Genomic DNA, 21,105 nt, shown 5'->3' on the forward strand with positions numbered 1-21,105 from the left:
TACACAAGGTTGGCGCCGGTGGCGACACCTACAACATGCTGACATGAGGAAAGTTTCCAACCGGTTTCTCATACACAAACAGCAGTTGACTGGCATTGCCTGGTGAAATGTTGTTGTGATGCCTCGTGTAAGGAGGAGAAATGCGTACCATCACGTTTCCGACTTTGATAAAGGTCGGATTGTAGCCTATCGCGACTGCGGTTTATCGTATCGCGACATTGCTGCTCGCGTTGGTCAAGATCCAATGACTGTTAGCAGAATATGGAATCGGTGGGTTCAGGAGGGTAATAAGGAATGCCTTGCTGGATCCCAACGGCCTCCTATCACTAGCAGTCGAGATGACAGGCATCTTATCGCATGGCTGTAACGGATCGTGCAGCCACGTCTCGATCCCTGAGTCAACAGATGGCAACGTTTGCAAGACGACAACCATCTGCACGAACAGTTCGACAACGTTTGTAGCAGCATGGACTATCGGCTCGGAGACCATGGCTGCGGTTACCCTTGAAGCTGCATCACAGACAAGAGCGCTTGCGATGGTGTACTCAATGATGAACCTGGGTGCACGAATGGCAAAACGTCATTTTTCCGCATGAATCCAGGTTCTGTTTACAGCATCATGATAGTCGCATCCGTGTTTGGTGACATCGCCGTGAACGCACATTGGAAGCGTGTATTCGTCATTGCCATACTAGCGTGATGGTATGGGGTGCCATTGTTTACATGTCTCGGTCACCTCTTGTTCGCACGGCACTTTGAACAGTGGACATTACATTTCAGATGTGTTACGACCCGTGGCTCTACCCTTCATTCGATCCCTGCGAAACCCTACATTTCAGCAGTAGAATGCACGACCGCAAGTTGCAGGTCCTGTACGGGCCTCTCTGGATACAGAAAATGTTCGACTGCTGCCCTGGCCAGCACATTCTCCAGATCTCTCACCAATTGAAAACGTCTGGTCAATGGTGGCCGAGCAAATGGCTTATCACAATATGCCAGTCACTACTCTTGATGAACTGTGGTATCATGTTGAAGCTGCATGGGCAGCTATACCTGCACACGCCATCCAAGCTCTGTCTGACTCAATGGCCAGGCGTATCAAGGCCGTTATTACGGCCAGAGGTTGCTGTTCTGGGTACTAATTTCTCAGGATCTGTGCACCCAAATTGCATGAAAATGTAATCACATATCAGTTCTAGTATAATATATTTGTCCAACGAATACCCGTTTATCATCTGCATTTCGTCTTGGTGCAGCAATTTTAATGGCCAGTAGTGAATGAGCTGTGTAGGGGAAGGCTGGAGATAATAGTGAACCATTATAACTCAGGCTGGGGTCTTGGAACTAGGGGCTCATATGCTCCTTCCAGTATGGCAACAGGTTCACATGGAACACTTGGTATCTAGTAATGTGACTGGCTGAAGACTGCAATATTGATGTGTTTGGTATTGGCAGCAACACTCTCTTGAGACTGATGAGGCTTAGAATATTACCCAGCAGAATTTCAGATGCAATTCGTTCATTTGAAACGGTAGAATAATTTTAAAAAATCATTCTATTTGACTATTTAACTTATTCCAGAGTACGCTATTCTTCATTTATTAGTAGCAGCTTATGTAGTTGATATTCCTGAAAGATCTGAGTGTGAGAACACTCCAAGCTTTGATTCATCCTGTAGTGTCTCAGTGGCAGGAATGGGGAGGTGATATGAGGGAAGAAAGAAATTTCTCAAGTGTTCTTGTGAATAAAAAATACTTTTATTTTTAGACTTTATTTTTTAATGTTGTCACCTCTTAATGTTATGCACTGTATCTAAAATTGTCAACTACAGTCAATTAGTATTAAGTGAAGTTGTTTCTTTATTTGGTTGTAATAGTTAGACAGAGGTTTATATGTTTTACATAATCAGCTGATTTCAGCCTCTGTGGGAATTTTCAAGTGATTAATTTATGTAGATAATTCATAAATATGCATTAAATGTCCAAATTACATACAAATTTTGAGTTGCCCACACGTTCTGATATCAGCCATTCATGCTCAGTCACTGAAATACAGATGTTAAAAGGCGGCATTCGTTGTATTCAAAATGTTCCTCAGCCACAATTTTCTTTAAATGTGGGAATAATAGGAGCTAGAAGCTGTTGGATAAGGTGAATAGGGTGGAATGTTAAATAGTTCACACTTCAAATCCCTCAGTTGCCTCCAAGTTAGAGCAGAATTGTGGACACATGGATAGTAATCGCAAATGACAGTATGTTTCTTGCAATCTCTAAGGTTTTCTTAGTGTGATTAGTTAAGGGTGTTCTTTCAGGTGTTTTTCTCATTTGTTGTTTTTATTTCATACATAAAATGGAAACAACTACAATGCAGAAAACCTGGAAACACACCATTAAATATTTTTCTTTTCTAATTTGAGCCTCTAGTAACATATTTCTTCATCCACTTTGTGCTGAAGAATCCCTCTTTGTCTCAAGAAAAAACAACACTGGTCATTCTTCCTGTTGGAGGAAATAGACTGTTATAGAGCAGTTTTCACCTACTGGTTTGATTTCATTTTCCAACATGAAGTGTTAGACTGATGTCTCATAAACAGTAAGAAATGAGCATATGTAATCAGATGAATCCTTATGAAAAATCACACAAATTGCTGAGATTTTTGTTTATATCTCTGCTTTTGATCGTTATTCAATAAAAATTACACACATCTTGCCCAAACGTTAATTACATTTATTTTTCATATGAAATCTATTGTACTGATTCTATTTACAAACTACAGTTTCCTATACTCTTAATTGCCAGTTGTCAATACCATATTGTAAACTTATTCATTATTTTTAAATTTCTCCGCCCATTGCTTAATTGTTGTAAATGAAGCAGCAGATCCACATAAACCTTCACCAACTTTGAATGAATTTCCATTGACAATAAACTAACCAAAACAATGAATTCCATGACTGCACAGTATTGTTGTATGTCTGCATGAAATTTGTACAATCAGTAAGAGGCTATTCCCAGCTCGTAGGCAGATTTTACTGGTAGCCTCTTTTCATTAAAAGGCAACATCTTATGGAAGAACATTTTCAGAAAGCTGTCACTAAATGTTAATGGCTGTTATTTAGTTGCCTGCTAATTCCATTTAAAAATTTCTTTAAAAATGTAATTTAACATAGATCTTTTCTTACCACTGCAATTACAAAAACAATTTCATTAATAAGCAGGGTGGAGCCTTACCCAACCCTAGAAAATCTGTCACCAGTCCCACTGTGTGCCCTTTCCTTTCTTTGACCATTGAACAGACTTACTCTGTCAGTTACTAGGTGGGCCACAGATATGCAAATGTGATGCTTAATGTGAGAACAGAAACAACTCAGTGGTCTGATAATATAATGATCGTGCCAGACTACAGATACAAAAGTCCTAGGATTTTTGTCACCTGTCACTTCTTTTACCTTTCTCTGGCAAGCATTTTTAATGTGAAAAATGCAGAGTTGCAACATAGTTCATAGCCCATGTTAAACTGCAGTTAAGCTAGTAACTGACTTACAAGGAGTAATCTCCAGTGGTGTGATCCACTTTTTGAAACAATCGATACAGTGATATAGGTTAAGGTCCAAGGAGTCACACCCTGCAGCCATTCATCCTGATGGACCCTCATTTGTGAGTAGTCGGTGGAAAAAAAAACTTTGGAATTTTGTGTGATGCTGTATAGTTTTAAAAATGGTGACAATTAAGACTGGTTACATAGCATAATGGTTGAGGTACTGACCTTACTTGCAAAAGGCTTTTTGGTTCGAATCTTGTCAGGTACATTTTTCTTTTCATTTTTTAATCTTTATCTAAAAGACTTTTATCATTATTTATATTCAGTTAGTTGGTTTACATGCAATTTCTTTTATTTGTGTTCTTTTGTCACTTCATTTTAATCAATGTCTGAACTACTTCAGTAGCCCTTTGTTTTCTTTCTGTCATTCCTTTTCCACTTAGTCTTTGTTGACTTAATTAAGCTATCATACTGTTTAAACATTTGAAAATGCCAATCTGTTGGTTACAAGTGATGAAATAACCTATTTATGTGACTGTGCAGTGATATCAAGACTCTTTTTTTATTACAAGCTGTACAAATTTTTGGATGGCAGTTGTCATACAGACAATTAAAACATAAATTATTGTTGCACTATGGGCAAAATGCCTGGATGGTGAATTAAATGAAGCAGGGTTTATAACCAAAACTGAAATTCAAGCAAAATGAGAAATAGAAATAATAAATGCAATAACATGGACGAAAATATGAGATGACAAAATGGAAGGAATTAAGTTGAAGTTAGAACAAGGATTCCAAATGGGAGCAAATGATGTATTTCATATGATGATTAATATTTGAGAAATGTGTACAAAAAAATTACATCTGAACCAATTAATTGAATAAAAGTAATGATCAAAGTCATTTCAATGAAGATTTAAAAATAAAAAAGAATATGATTTACTTGAAGAGGTTCGAAACGACAACCTTTTGCATATGAGGTCAGTACCTTAGCTATTACTCTGTGCAACCAGTCTGTAAATTGCTAACATTTTTAAATCTATAGAGCATTGCACGAAATTCTAAAACTTTTTCCATCTATTACTCGCAAACGAGGGCCCACCAAGGTGACTGGCTGCAGGGTGTGATTCTGTAGACCTGAACCTACATCACTGTAGAAATGATTTCAAAAAGTCAATCACACAGCTGAGTACCTCTCCTTGTTGGTATGTATGAAGGCAAGGACATACCACCTCCATGCCCAGTAAAGCACTGTGCTGTTCAGGCCAACGTTGGGGTTGACGACAGATTTTCTACAGTTTGAGTAAGACTCCACCTTCCATATTAACAATATCCAAGTTGTTTTTATAATTGTGGAGCTAAAGAAATATTGTATGCCAAATTAAAAATTTAAATATTTTGAATTTTCTTAATGAGCATTGTAATTTTATTGTTTCGTAAACTGATGATGCATGTAAGCAGTGTAATTGTACTGGATTTTCATTTGTTTCTTCCTGATCGTGCTTGATGGATCTGCCTTCCATCATAATTTACAGCTTTTGGTGTAGAAGTGTATATGAGAACCGATGATGTTGGGTGAGATGAAGATTGATGGCAAGAATAAAGAAGTATCTGCTCTAATTCAGAGTGCCTTGGTGGACTATTATACAAAACAGATGAAATAGTTCAGAACTTCCAGGCCACCACTCTCCATTACCAACCACAAGGGAGAAATGCTAATGTAATTCTTCAGGCTTTCCCGGCAATGCATTTTCATGTTGAACAATCAGCTTACTGCCGGTTATGTACATCTTTCTCGCACAATATTTCAACTGCGTGACTTGCAGTCTTCTGCAGGTGCTGTCTGATACTGATTCCAGTGTGGAACAAGTCCGACATTTATGCCTATGTTGTGCCAGATGCTCTGTCAGCAGTCTGTGCCGCGTCAGACACTCTGTTCGTGGTACATTCTGACCAGTAGTGGCGACTGTATTGCTTTCTTTTAGCCACAACAGTATGATGTCATAGTCATGCTACATATTTTATCTTCAAATTGCCATCATTGAAGCCCTCCTCTGATCTAAGACATTTTGTTGCCATGGCATGCTGTGTCAGGCATTCTGTCAGAGGTCTTTGCCCACCAGTAGCGGCTGCAGTGTTATTTTCAGGCTGCTGGTGTTCAGATTGCCACTTGAGGCTCAATAGAATGTGCATTGTTTGTTACTTATTCAGGCACATATTGACCTCAATGTATTTCCTATATGGTGGCCAGTTTTACGAGCAAACGGGAGGGGTTACAATGGGCAGCCCCCTCTGACTGGTGGTGGCCAATTTCTTTATGGAGAGATTTGAAGAGGAGGCACTTACATCAGCCCCAGATCAGCCGAAATGCTTTTCTAGGTACGTGGATGACACCTTTGTTTTATGGACCAATGGGGGGAAAGCTCAAAGTTTTCTTTTGCCACGTAAACTCGTGCCACCCTAACATTAGCTTCACAATGGAACTGGAGAAGGATGGACTAACCCATTCTTAGACGTACTAGTTAAGAGGAAGGCAGATGGTACCTTCAGTCACAGTGTGTACCGCAAACCCACTGACATCAACTTGTACCTGCAAGCCAGCAGCTGCCACCATCCAGCACAGAAAAATTGTGTAGTCAGAACTCTGATTCACTGGGCGCAAACTCTGTCAGATCCTGACAATTTGGTGATGGAGATAGACCACCTACAATCTTTGTTCTATAAAAATGGATACTCTTTTTGAGATGTTCAGATCAGAAAGAGCCATGCCCTGTTTCTCTGCCAGAGGTTCCTCGAGAAGTACAAGAAGAAACAAAAAAGGTTGCATATTTGCCTTATGTCAGGATGATATCTGCCAAAATCAGCAGAATTCTCCTCAAACATAACATCAAGAGTGCATTCCATCCACCCCCAAGATTAAGGCTCTGCTAAGGAGTGTGAAGGATGACCTGGGTCGGGGGAAACTGGGCATTTACCACATACCATGTGAATGTGGTAAGGCATACATCGGCCAGATGACTAGGGACATCAGGTACAAAGATCACCAAAGGCTTACCAGAATAAGACAGGCAACCAAGCCAGTGATTGCCAAGCATTGTTTAGAACTCGGTCATTCTATGAACTATAATGATGCTAAGACTCTTAACACAAACATTGAGCTATTAGGACAGCATTATCACAGAATCTATTGAGATTAAGGTAATGGAAAATCTCATTAAGTATGACACCAGTTTCCAGCTGAACTCTGCCTGAAATCCAGCATTCAGTTTTTGAAAAGATCTCAGGGACACAAGTATGAAGATGGAGTTGGAGAAAACTGCCCAGTTCATGTAATAAAGGTCGCACGCGGAATGGTGTCACAGACAAAAAACACTATACCTGAGGACATTCTGCCAAGTCTCAAGTGGCAGTTTGAACACCAGCGACCTCAAAATAACACTGCAGCTATTCCTGGCGGGCACGGACCTCAGACAGAACACCTGACATGGCACATCAAGGTAACAGAACGCCTTAGATCACAGATGGACATAAATGATGACAGTCGGAAGATAAAATGCCTAGCACGCCTTGGACGTCATTCGAAATTCATACAACAAGATTGACAAATGATGATAACAACAAAGTGCACGTACAGCAGTCGGAACTGCCATGACTAAAAGAAGGCACTACAGTCACTGCTATTGGGTCGGCACATACCACAGACAGAGCGCCTGATGCAGCGAGCGCTGCAGACAGAGTGCCTGGCACAACATAGTCATAAGTACAGCCTCGTTGCACACTGGAATCAGTATCAGATAGCACCTGAGGCAGACAGCGAGTCACACAGTTAAAAGGAAGACGTGAATAACTGGCAGGAACCTGATTGTTCAACATGACAAGGGAGGAATACTCATTCCATTGGTTCCCAAGGCATGTGGGGATCAAGGAGTATGAAAGAACTGACAAAGGAGGAAGAGAGGCATGTGAAGTAGTTACCAGCAAAATGTGCAGTACCTCTAACCAGTCGTTTCAGTCTTTTGAAGAAATGGCATGTCAGTGAGGAAAAAAGCGCGCGCGCGCGCGCACACACACACACACACACACACACACACACACACACACACACAGAGAGAGAGAGAGAGAGAGAGAGAGAGAGAGAGAGAGAGAGAGAGCGAGCGAGCGAGCGAGCGAGCGCCATCTTCTACAACAACAAAAGATCTTAGTACTTAGCGATGCTTACTGTGTATGGGCCACTTGACTGATAAGTGAACATCTCATGAGGAGGAGGAAGCGGTGCAGGGTGGTGGTGGAGGGTATTTTGAAGTCCTATAGGGAGTTAAAGCTCCTTTCTACATTGATTACAGAGTAGTTGACTCAGAGATTTTTTGTTCGTGCTCAGCCATCTGCATTAGTGTTTTATTGCCATATATGAAACAGCTCTTAAAAATACTTTCTATTTTTTGTCCATTTTATGCTAAAGATGCTCAGAAACATTATAATGAACAACCAGCTTATCTATTCAGCTGAAAAGGAAATTGCTTCTAATAATGTCTTAACAAATATTGCTTTAGTTTGTTACTACAGCGAACTGGCAATATCACAATCTTTGACTGCTTGAAAAGTATTTTCTTTTTAAGTGTTATTAATTTTGGGTACATTAATTTTTGGTGTAAGACAAAATATATAAATGTATTACATTAGTTTCCTCAATTATTATAGCGAATGGGGCTTGCCTCTCACGCCCTGTTCAGTTTTACTTTGATGAGTTTATGTAGTTGCAACGGCTATTATACCATTTGACTAGAAACGGAAATACATGATTAAAAGATTGTGTAGCAAAATTCCTTCAGTCTAATTCAGCCTTAGAGAAAAAAGTTGTTTGAACTATATAATATGTAATGTAAGATAATGAATGTTTGTAGTTAACCTAAAATATTTTTGTGCAGAACCGTTTGATCTCACCAACACTGCCCGTTCTGTGTATGATCGAGACGTATTTGAGAAAGTGAAGCAAGTATTCCAGGATTCTTATGAGAAGCTGAAGAAAACCCGTGATATTGTAAGCATTTTTTGAATGGACAGGGGAAGTCATAGAATAAATGAACTTTTGTTAATGGACTGCTTTTGTTTTTCATGTGTGAAATGGCACAAAGAAATGTTGAACTGGGTTTCAGCATTAATCGTGACTTACATGCTGGTTGTGACAAAAAAAAGAAATATTCCTAACATGATGTGAAAACAACATTGTGAACAGGTAACTAAAATGGACTGTTCACTCACCTAGTCAGATAAATATTACTTATGACTGTGATGAAGATTGGAGCTTTAAGATGAATATATTATGCCTTTTTCTCTTTTTATTTATGTATGTAATTGTTGATTTTAGTTAACATGCATGTCTTCCCTGCAGACATTGTGTATGTGGGAGTAGGTGGTTTTTCTATTATATTATAATGTTACTTGTATGAGTCTTTTCAGAAGGAAAAAATTTTTAATTTTTAACAAAGTATTAGGTATTCCTTTCTTTTTAAAATGTTTTGTGTGAATGTTTTGCTTTGTTAAATCATGAAAACCAGTAGCACTGCAAGAGTTATGAGAACGTAGTGCTATCTCTGGAAAAAAACAGAAAAAAGAAAAATGGAAAAAATACTTGTTATGGAATTCAATTGTATTAAATGTTCAAATGCCATGTTTCAAACATATTGTAGTTAAGAGAAGAGAAATATAAAACATCGAGAAATCTTTTTGATACTTGTGTTAGTACAACTCTTCTAATCTCTAGTGAATGCAAAGTGTGTGGATGCCTAACAAAGAAAAAAAATTATTACAAAAAACTTTACTCTTACATACTACTGATCCACCTAATTTTAAAAACTGTGATGTTGATGCTTGTTTTAGACTTTTGTGGAACACTGTAGAAACAGTATTTTGTGTACAATTGAATTAAGGCTTTTGTTTATATTTAATTTTTATATAGGTAATGTTTAACAAGAACTTTCTAAGTGCATGTTGTGGGACAAGTGTATTTCATATGTTTGGAACAGCGAACTGTTAACATAAGCAATAAATACTGTGGATTCAGTTAATAATGTGCAGAACCATTGTAGGAGGAGTCTCTGTATTATTTTATTTTTTACATTCCTTTTGGTTTTTTTTCCCATTTCTGTATACTCCAGATTTTAATCATTGCTACATATAAAGTGCTGGACACTGATAACTTTTCTCAGAGTCAAAAGCAATGATTGTTCTTTTTATATGTGTTTAGAATAGTGCTTTAAATCAAAAAGAATATATGAAATAAGTCACGTATCTCAGCAGACTGCAAAAGACTAACTGACATTGTTGTATTTAAATATTTGACGAAGTGTCGAAGATGCCTTTACTTGTTACTAAATACTCATTCACCGTTGGAATATTATTGGTAACTGAGGATTATCAGGCTTGGTTTCTTATTGAATCTTTATTATTATTATTGTGGTTGTATACTTTCAGTAATTTTATTGTGAGCTCCTGCATCTTGCCTTCCAACTCTGTGCTTTCACTTCTTTTTGGAAGAGATCTCATAAAAAGAACTGATATTTATATTTTTATGAATTATTGCATGAATGTTGCCCAAGAGAAATGTATTTGTAGCTGAATCTGTATGATCAGTGTACTTAATGATGAATGTCTCAGTTTTGTTGAGTGTTGTAACCAAAGTGCTGCTCTTTTTGTGCAGTTGAGCAATTGTATCTGAAAGCAAAAAAAAGTGAATGTATGTGATTTAAAAGGCATCTAGTGTAAAATAAGCCTAAACAATCTGCCATTCATGGAATTACTGTGAAGGCCTTTAAAAATGACAAATTATGAAGTGTCTTATGACCCAATTAGTGCCAAAGAGTGTTTCTGGACTGCAATGAAGTGGGTATCATTAAAATAGTATTCTTGTACAGGAAGTCAATATTATGAACTGCACTTTTGTTGCCTTCCATATAACTTCTGTTGTTTCTATATGTTTTGTTACTTATTTTATAACTATAAATTTTAAAGACAATACGAAATGAAGGTGAAGTATATGCCTGTTCTGAATTGTACACGTAAATTTCTTAAAATACTGCATCAATCCCAGAGCCAATCACTGTCACATTATTTGGTATTTTGTGCATAGTTGAGCATTTTGGTTCAGGATTACACATGTTTTGTTTGGTCGAAGTTGGTTTTAGTGCAATCAGTTTCAATTACTAAACATAATTGATGGGTAATGTTGCACTGTCAACAACAGTAACTGAGTTTTGCTGCCTCATTCTAGTCCGCATGACGGGTTGAGCATTTCCCATCATTCTTCTGATGTGTTCAGTGCACTGCTTCAGATTGTGTACATTGCTACAAAGGAAAAAAAAAATATTAAGGTATTTCATGGTTTTGCCTTAATTTAAGACAAGCCCTTGGCTGTATTAAAGAATTCTTCGAGAGAAAGAGATATATATATATATTATTTTTTCGGGAACACGTGCCTGCATTTAAAAATGTGTGAAATAAAATTGCTTGCCTCAGAGACTTGTTTTATTTGAAGGACAAATTCGAGTGTGTTTGAGGTAGACTTGAAATGAATTAATTTGTTTCTGTAGTAATGGACACATGACAGAAGAACTGCAACTTTAAGTCTACTGTGACAATAGGCTTAAGTTTTATACACATAGGAAAAATATTTGATTGGCTAGTGTTCTCATGTAAAAAATTGTTTTGCAGTGTTAAATATTTCATTAATTTATGTGATTTAGGAATTTTCATCATTTCATAAGAATATGGTGCTTCAAGCAAAGTTATAGTGCTGTGTAAGAAGAAAGCAATTTGACATGGGTCTGTAGAATTTGATATATGTGACACTTATTTGTGCCTTAAGTTTATAGAGTCCATTAAAATAAATAAGGTACAGAACAGGAAAACCGAAGATCTGTGTTCAGTTCAGTATTTGAAAGTCTGAATAAAAAATTCTCACACACACATACACATACATCGGCAAATTATTTAGTTATGTTTTTCTTTGACCCATATCATACGTTTCTGTGTTAAGTAATGTTTTGTGTATTGAACCTAAATAGCTCAGTATTATTCTATTTTCTGGGGTCTCTTGTCATACCATGCCATAACCAGCTCATTCACTTGTGTTCATTTCACTGACATGCAGTGTAACAGAATATCACAGAAACTAATTATCATAAGCTACATATTCTTGCCAGTGAATAAAATACATTTTTAAAATGTAGTTCAATAGGTTTAAATGTACACAAAGTTCCAATATTAAGAATGATAATTCAGATAAAGAGGTTGTCGGGGAAGAACATGTCTTTTGTAAGTTACCGTGCGTAATACAATGAATTTATTAGATGTCATTCCTTTTGCTATGAAGTGTTGAAAATTTAGGCATAGAGAGACTGTTTATACAAAATCTTTGTAATATCTGCTCATTTCTGGTAAACAAACAACTTATGCATGTGGATTCCAGATCACATACTAAATTTGATTATGCTATTCTCTGCATCAGACTATGAACTGTTAAATTTTGATCTAAATGTATGGAGCAGATTTGTCATTTGATTGATATGTGAAAGTATTTTAAAGGAGGAACAGAGACCCAAGTCCACCAAACAGTATTTGATGCAGCATTTATTTTGGAGTGGCTGTACAAAACATTGAAGTTATGTATACAGTACAATACAAAAATAAATTTGTACTTAACGGTAAATATAATTTTATAGCAACTGTCAGACTTCTCAAACTAAAATCTAACACACATTATTTATTTCAAGCTTTTCTTCCTTTCCAGAGTTTGGTGGCACAAACATTGTCTTTTTTCCTGGTGTTTAAAATCCTAGTACTTGAGACTTTCGTTTGACACTAGTGGTTTTCGAAGGTTTTGATTGTTTCACCACATTGGGAGATAAATGAAAATATGCATCTCCACTAGTATCTAGAAAGTCTGTACTATTATTGTAAGGAGGAATCACAGTTCGAGTTCTTACAGAACTGCTTTGCGAGAAACGGTGATGGGTTGTAATCGGGTCGAAATTTTCTGCCTCATCCTCGACAAACTGTGATGCTGGAAGAACACCTGACAAATATGTCTGATCTGCAGTCTGAAGTCTACTTGCAGAAACACTCTCAACAGCTGTAATTTCACTTTCTCCATCAACAGTATTCAGTGATGTGGAATTCATTTGTAGCCACTGCTGAACTTTGTCAACAGCAGAAGGCTCTGTGATGGTAGGTGACCATTCCTGCATATCATCTATTCCCCATGCCTCGAGTATTCCTGGAGCTAAGACATCAGTGTAAGACATCAAATCTGCTTTTGATCTTTGCCATGGTTGTTTTTGTAGGGATGAAGTGTGTTGTCTGTGAAGTGACCTCTTCCTGGCACTCTGTAAGCCTGAAATACATTAATGTCATTTAGTCTACAATACACCAGCACTATTTGCATATTTTTATACAGTAAAAAATGCCCACAGAGCACCATACGTTATACTGAAATATGTTTGGTGATGTCTATGGTTGGTTGTAGTGTATAGTTATATACAGATCCAATTTTACTAAATACCTTGCTGTATGCTTAGAACACAGACAACTTTAAGAAGGCCTTGTAATCGGTCTAATAGATGATGGCATAAAGGGTGAAGAGTAAGTCATTTATATGAAACAACTTTACAAACATGGAGTTCATTTAAAACAGTACTAATGATGTAACTGTAAGCCAGAACATGAAAAATCTTCCAGCTGTCAGAATGAACAGCAGAAAACCCTCCAGTTGAAATATTAATAATTTGGATAAACCAAGTAGAGGACGGTAAAACTGAGAAAGCAGTACCACAAGTTGTTTCACATAAAAATAATGTGGAGAGTAAACCATATTTGGTTTACGTCAAATGTACAGCTTTTCAAACAATGAAAAGTCTAAATATCAGCAATATTATGAAATGGATAGAGTGCTACTTATCGAAGATAACACATTTAGCTTTCGGGTAACCCTCATCAGAAAAGAATATGCGTGTGCCTCATGTGCATGTGAGCGCTATATCTGGACAAAATGCAAAACCATGTTGAACGAAAGCAGCTACCTGGAGTGGGGTAGGGTACGAATAAGGGGAGGGAAGAATGCTGTCTGGCACAATGTGTAGGGGGGAGATGGTTCCAGGAGGTGGTTTCCAGGTGCAGCATATGGGGGAGGGGGAAATACTTGGGTGTGTTGGCACAGAGCAGTGCACAATGAGGTTGAGGGGATGTAAAATAGGATGAAGTGACAGGGCAGTGGTGGAAACTGCTCCCCCACATCCACCCATGTGTGCACAATGAGAGGGGGGGGGGGGGATATGAAATGGGAGGAGGCGATAGGATAGAGGTGGTGGAAAATGGCAGCCTTGTCCTGCTGTCAGTCATCTGGTCCCTGCACACTCCACCAGACAGCAGCAGCACCCCCCCCCCCCCCCCCCCCACCTTCACCCGTACTCTGATATTCAAACCACCTTTGCCCCACTCCAGATTGCTGCACTATCGTTCAAAGTGACACCACATTCTGGCGAAAGATAGAGGTCATGTGTGCATGGGACGTGCTTGCTTGTATGAATGGGTGTGGTTTTTTTGCCGAAAGCTAAATGTGTAAAAGTCGTTTTGTTGTGACTATCTGTAGCTCAGCGCGTCATCTTTATTGTGAGTTGACATCTGACATCTACTGATTTTCAAGGTTCATGTGTGCTGTCCCAGTGATTTTGACCTAATTAACTTCTTCTTCTTCTTCTTCTCCTCTCTCTCTCTCTCTCTCTTTTTTTTTAAATTACATGATCTAATTTCCAAAGGAGTTAGATTTAATACAATTCCGAAATAAACTATTCAAGTTTTTGCTTTGTTTGATTTAATGGAACAAGTTTATAAGAATTCTTAATGAATTTGATGGGAAAGCTTCTTTAGCTAAACTCCAAATATAAACATTACTATAGTACCTAAGTACACTGGCTGCATGTTGCAGCGTTCTGTGACATGGAGCTGTCGGCCCCTTCCCAGTGTCCAGGTGGCTTCTGAAGATTTGCAGTGGTATTTTGCATCTGATATTTCCGGTTTTTCCACAACTCCAGCATCCCATTTTAAACAAAGTGAGTTAATATCACCACTACCAGTTTGTGTAATGATGTCACTTCTTTTTAGATAAGGATGTGGCAGAAATGAAAGCCCCACGATGCCCTGATTACCACATGCTTCAGTTACACAGAGAGGTGGATGCTGACTGCAACAGATTTCGCCTCCAAGAACCACTACTGCCTGTTGACAGAGGAAACAGTAAATATACACTATGTTGTGAACTACTAACTAAAATATCTGCTGGACTACGGTAACATTTACCTGAAACTTGCTGGCAGTTTAGATCTGAGTGCCAGACCAAGACTCAAAACTGGAACCTTTGTGTTTTGCAGGCAAGTGCTCTTATCAACTGAACGATTCAAGCATGACTCATAATGTGCACATACAGCCAGTATTACTCGCCCACCTTCCAAACTTTACAGAAGTTGTCCTGCACTGATGTAAGGAAGGATATTGTGGAGAACCTACGGGATTGTTTCCAGAATTAATTCTGGATTCTTTGGTGATTTTTGTCTTATAGCCATTATGCTATGATCCAAGGCATATTTCTGTGCCTATAATTTTGTATTCCAAAGCAAAAGACATCATCAAAGGCTATAAAGACCCAGACAGCACTATAAACTTAAACATGTAAACATTAGTAAAGGGTACAGGTAGATTTGCTGAATGAAACATGTTTGGCTGTCAGGAGATCAATGCATGATGTCTTCAATGACTACAGTAGCAGAATATTTTCAAATGATCTTTCACAAAACCCAAAGAGATTCTGGTAATATGTAAAGTCTATTAGTGGCCCCAAAGTTATTGTCCAGTCCCCAGCGAATGAGACAAGAACTGAAAATGAGGCTAGCAAAGCAAAAGCTGAAATGCTTAACTCAATCTTGTACCATTCAAAAGATGAATGGAATAAGTATTAGTATCAGTGGCACAGAGAAACAGCTGAAATCGTCAAAACTAAACAAAGCTCCAGGCCCTGACGGAATCCCTGTCAAATTTTATAATGAATTTGCAGCTGAGCTAGCCCCTCTTCTAACTATAAACTATCGTAGACCCTGCAAACAAAAAAACTGTTTCCAAATTTTGGAAAAAGGCACAGCCACACCTATCTACAAGACGGGTAGTAGAAGTGATGCACCGCCAGTATCCTTGACATTGATTTGTTGTAGAAAACTAGAACGTATTCTGAGCTCAAACATGAGGTATCTTGAACAGAATGATCTCTTCAATGACAACCAGCATGGATTTTGAACTCATCGATCATGTGAAACCAAATTCTCACTTTTCTCACATGATGTACCGAAAGCTTTGGATCAGGGCAACCAGATAGATGCAATAACCTACACTTATTGTCAAAAGTACAATCACAGAGTGGTATCAAGTGAAATTTGTGACTGGATTGAGGACTTTTTTGGTATGGATGATGATGATGATGATGATGATGATGATGATGACAATGATGATAATGATGACGATGGGTGGTTTGTGGTGCACTCAATTGCGCGACCATCAACGCCCGTACAAAATCTCAATTTTTTCACTGTCCAATTGAGCCACTGTCATGAATGATGAGGACAACACAAACACCCAGTCCCGGGCAGATAAAATCTTCAACCCAGCTGGGAACCGAACCTAGGACCCTGTGATCCAGAGGTAGCAATGCTGGCCCTAGACCACAAGCTCTGGGCATGTTATCTTGGATTGTCATTGTCATTGTCATATGTAGAAGTGTGTTGGCACCCTTGCTGTTCCCTGTATATTAATGACCTTGCAGACAATATTAGTAGTAAAGTCAGGCTTTTTGCAGATGATGTGATTTTCTGTAGTGAAGTACTAACTGAAACAAGCTGCATAAATATTCAGTCATATCTTGGCAAGATTTCAACATGGCACAGAGATCGGCAACTTGCTGTAACAGTTCAGATATGTAAAATTTTGCACTTCACAAAATGAAAAAACATCCTACGACTTTTATATCGATGAGTCACTGTTGGAATCAGCCAGCTCATACAAATACAAATACCTGGGCTTAACACCTTATAGGGATATGAAATGGAGTGAGCACATAGGTTCAGTCATGGGGAAGTGCGATTAGTCTACAAAGGAGATTTTTTACAAATCACTTGTACGATCAGTTCTATAATATTGCTCAAGTCTGTGGGACCCATACCAGATAGGACTAACAGGATTTTTCAATGTATACAGAGAAAGGCGGCAAGATTGGCAAGAGATACGTTTAATGCGTGGGAGAGTGTTACAGAGATACTGAAGGAACTGAACTGGCAGACTATTGAAGACAGATGTAAATTATGTCGAGTAAGTCCATTAACAATGTTTCAAGAACTGGCTCTAAATGATTACTCTAGGAATATACAACAACCTGCTACATATCGCTTGCATAGGGATTGTGAGGATGAGGTTCATATAATTAGTGCACGCACAGAGGCATTAAAAAAAATCATTCTTCCTGCCTTCCCGCATTCCATACGCGAATGGAACAGGAAGAAACGCTAATAGCTGGTAAAATTGGACATACTCTCTGCCATGCACCTCAAGGTGGTTTGCAGAGTATAGCTGTAGCTGTAGAAATTGCATTCTCCCCCTCCCCGGAAGCTGTGTGATCACCTTTAAGCTCTGTATCTTCGTGGTTCTAATATGTCTCAGTCTCTGTGCTTTCTGTACTTCGACCATGTGTGTGTGTGTGTGTGTGTGTGTGTGTGTGTGTGTGAAGAAAAAGACCATGAGCTCAAAGGCTAGTGAACACAGTTTTCTGTTATGTGTGTGTATGCACCAAGTGTCAGTCTCCTACAGGTGAATGGTTGCCTTCCCTAACACGAACTAAAGTAGCAGTATCTTGTGTGTGGCACATTCTTTACTCTGAAGAAACTTTTCTCAATAATGTCATAATTTAAAGATGTTCCTAATTTTCACAATATAAGAGAGATTATATAATATTTTATTAGACACTCTACTGAGGTGTATACGTCAACCTAAAGACACAATCAAGCCTGGAAATATATCCGACTGCCATCTTTTGTAATTGTTCTGTCAGTGGAAAAGTTATGGAGCTCTACAACCATGGTAAAATATTGCCTTTTGTGAACTACTTGCACGTGTTTAATTTAATTCACCCAAATATAAATACAATGATGTATACTTTTGTAAGGAAATAGAAAATACTATAGACTCATCTTAAAGAATCATAATTACATAAATAACTGAAGCAGTTGAGACAGCCATACCAGATCACAATGTAACAGTTAGGTCAATACTTGCAACTTTAAGCAACTTTTTTTACACACACACCCAACTGTTTCAACAGCTGAAATTTTTTGTATACATCACTGGGCAAAACACATTACATTTTTCTATGTGGGTACTGCACTACATACAATAATTTTTACATTTTGCACCTCTTTTCATACACACACAATGGAAAGACAAAATATCATTTGGCAGTAAATATAATAAGGATTAATGTAGACAGTCACAAATATGCATCTACATTCACACTCTGTAAACCACGGTGAAGTGCTTGGCAGAGAATAGTTCCCCTCTGCACCATTCACATAAGGAGTGCAGTATACATTACTTCCTGTGGGAGTAATATGTAGGGGGTTGTAGCATAATCCTGTATTCATCATTTAAAGCAAGTTCTTGAAACTTAGGCTTCTCGCGAGAGTTTGCACTTTTTTTAAGTGTCTAGCAATTTTGTTTCTTCTTCATCTCTGTCACACTCTCCCATGGGTCAAACAAGCCTGTGACCAGTCACTGCCCTTCTCTGTACATACCGGTATTCAATATTCCCCGTTAGTCCGACTTGGTAGAGATCCCATACACTTGCGAAATATTCTAGGATGGATTACACAAATTATTGGCAAGCATCTCCTTTGAGGACTGGTTCATTGGTAGTATATCAGGGAAATGCAAAGTCTGCCACTTATTTATCTATGACTGAGCTCATATGATCATTCACTTTCATGTCGTGTTCATTCAGTTCCATGTCACTACAAAGAGTCACATCCAGGTATCTGTACGAGTTGACAGTTCCAATTGTTTTTTGTTTTGTGTAAAAAAACAATTTCTGAACATTTAATGCAAGTTGTCAACATCTGCAACACTTTAAAAGTATTATCAAGATTCAACTTAATATTTGTGCTTTTTTCGGACAGTTCTTCATTATAGATAACTGCAACATCAGCAAAAAGTCTAAGGTTACTATTAATATTGCATGCAAAGTCATTAGCAAACAGCGTGAATGGCAGGAATTCAAACACATTTCCCTGGCGTACATCTGAAGTTACTTCTACATCTGTTGATGACTTCCGTCCAAGATAACATGCTGTGTCCTCCCAACAAAGAAATCCTCAAGCCATTCACAAATTTCACTTGATGCCCCATACAATTGTACTTTTGATAGAAAGCAAAGGTCTGCCTGAGACAATGCTTTTTGGAAATCGAGAAATATGACTTCTACCCAACTGCCTTGATGTGTTGCATCCAGGATGCCTTGTATGAAATGTGAGCTGGGTTTCACATGACTGGCGTTTCACAAATCCATGTTGATTGGCATGGAGAAGGACACTCTACTGAAGGTACCTCATCATGTTTGAAGTCAGAAAATGTTCCGAGGAGGTTCTAAAAAAAATGCATGTTCAAGGATATTTGACGGTAGTTTTGTGACTCACTTGTGATGCCCTTCTTGAAGGCAGAAGACAAGTACGACGTTTGCTTTCTTCCAACTAGATTAGAATAGTTTATCGTTCCACAGATCCATGCAGAGGAGATCCTGGTGGATGTGGAACATGTCACTTTTTTTTTTTAAGCTGAAATAACAATACTAATAGTATGAGTATATAAAATACATCATTTTTTTAAGCTGAAATACCAATACTAATAGTATGAGTATATACAATACATCATTTGTTTCTATTAAAAAATTCGTCAATGGAGTAGGAGGAGTTGGCCACTAGTAAGTCTTTCAGGCTTCTTTTAAACTGATCTTCATTTCTAACTAAATTTTTTATGTTTGCTGGCAAATTATTGAAGATGTGTTTTCCTGAGTAGCGGACCCCTTTTTGAACTAAAGTAAGTGCTTTTAAGTCCTTGTGCAGATCATTTTTGTTCCTGGTATTGTATGTATGTACTGAGCTGTTTGTTGGAAAAAGAGATATATTATTTAGGACAAATTTCATTAAGGAGTATTTATACTGAGAGGCAGTAGTTAGTAACCCAGTTCTTTGAAGAGGTTTCTACAGGACGGCCGTGAATTTACTCCACAAATAATACGTATTACATGCTTTTGGGCTCTGAAAATTTTTGTTTGACTTTAAGAGTTACCCCAAAATATTATACCATATGACATTATGGAACGAAAATAGGCAAACTATACAAGCTTTTTCATTTTTATGTCACCTATGTCTGCTAACACTCTAATTGCAAATACAGATTTGTTAAGGCGTTTCTGCAGTTCTGTGGTGTGCTCCTCCCAACTGAATTTATTATCAAGTTGTAATCCCAGGAATTTAAAACTGTCAACCCCTTCTGTCTGCTCTTCTTCACACTTTATGCATATGCTGGGTTGAAACCTCTTACAGGTTCTGAACTGCATATAGTGAGTCTTTTCAAAGTTTAATGTCAGTGAGTTGACTTTAAACCATTTATTAATATCCATGAAAATATCATTAGCAGACCTTTCTAGAAGTATACTCGACATACTATTTATTGCAATACTTGTGTCATCTGCAAACAAAACGAACTCTGCTTCTGGCAGTGCAACTGGTGAGAGATCATTAATGTACACAAGAAACAGCAATGGCCCTAAAATGGATCCTTGTGGGACACCACATGTAATTTCTTCCCATTCTGATGATGGCTTAATTCACTAGTCCCTTGCACTGACACGCTTCGTTTCCTGTTAGCGAGGTATGACTTGAACCATTTTGCAGTGCTGCCCGTGACACCATAGAATTCTAATTTATTTAAAAGGATGTTGTGGTTCACACAATCAAATGCCTTTGACTAATCACAGAAAATACCTGCTGCTTGTAATTTGTTATTTAAGGAATTAAGTACATTTTCACTGAAGGTGTAAATAGCCTAGCCCTGTAAGGCACAAGTTTTTATTTGAGGGATCTACGGTAGATTATGAGTAAAAACAGGCCTAACTCATCCACAAATTCAGTTTAGGATCTGAGAGAGATGGCCAGTTTTTCTAGGGTTTTGTGAGAGATCTTTCAACAGTATTCTGTTACAGTTGTCACTGAAGTCTCCAACCTTCTTGACAGACAAACACATGTCACTCAGCATCTCCCTATCTACAGCACCATGCTTTGTTTGACATTTATTACACAGTAGTTTGTTTACGTAGAGGTTTGTTTTACAGTGACTATTCATGGAAGGACCCTCCCATCATGAATTGTTCTACTAACAATAAGCATGTATCTATCAAGTGCATGGCCAACTGTTCTTCTAAACCT

The 21,105-nt window shown here is 38.1% G+C and overlaps 2 protein-coding genes across 2 annotated transcripts in view; one reads left to right on the forward strand and one right to left on the reverse strand.

Annotated features, from left to right (window-relative positions):
* Positions 1 to 12,245, forward strand: part of LOC124622668 (poly(A) RNA polymerase gld-2 homolog A-like) — a 148,879-nt gene extending 136,634 nt beyond the window's left edge. The window contains exon 11 of the mRNA XM_047148461.1: positions 8,467 to 12,245. Within this exon, the coding sequence (XP_047004417.1) occupies positions 8,467 to 8,594 (128 nt within the window). The 3' untranslated portion in view covers positions 8,595 to 12,245. The remainder of the gene's footprint in view (positions 1 to 8,466) is intronic.
* Positions 12,149 to 21,105, reverse strand: part of LOC124622666 — a 122,917-nt gene continuing 113,960 nt past the window's right edge. Inside the window, exons 9-10 of the mRNA XM_047148460.1 lie at positions 14,494 to 14,809; positions 12,149 to 12,929 (exon numbers count right to left, since the gene is read on the reverse strand). Coding sequence (XP_047004416.1) covers positions 12,364 to 12,929; positions 14,494 to 14,809 — 882 coding nt within the window. The 3' untranslated portion in view covers positions 12,149 to 12,363. The remainder of the gene's footprint in view (positions 12,930 to 14,493; positions 14,810 to 21,105) is intronic.

This window comes from Schistocerca americana, chromosome 7 (genome assembly GCF_021461395.2).
Source record: "Schistocerca americana isolate TAMUIC-IGC-003095 chromosome 7, iqSchAmer2.1, whole genome shotgun sequence".
NCBI classification, from domain to species: domain Eukaryota; kingdom Metazoa; phylum Arthropoda; class Insecta; order Orthoptera; family Acrididae; genus Schistocerca; species Schistocerca americana.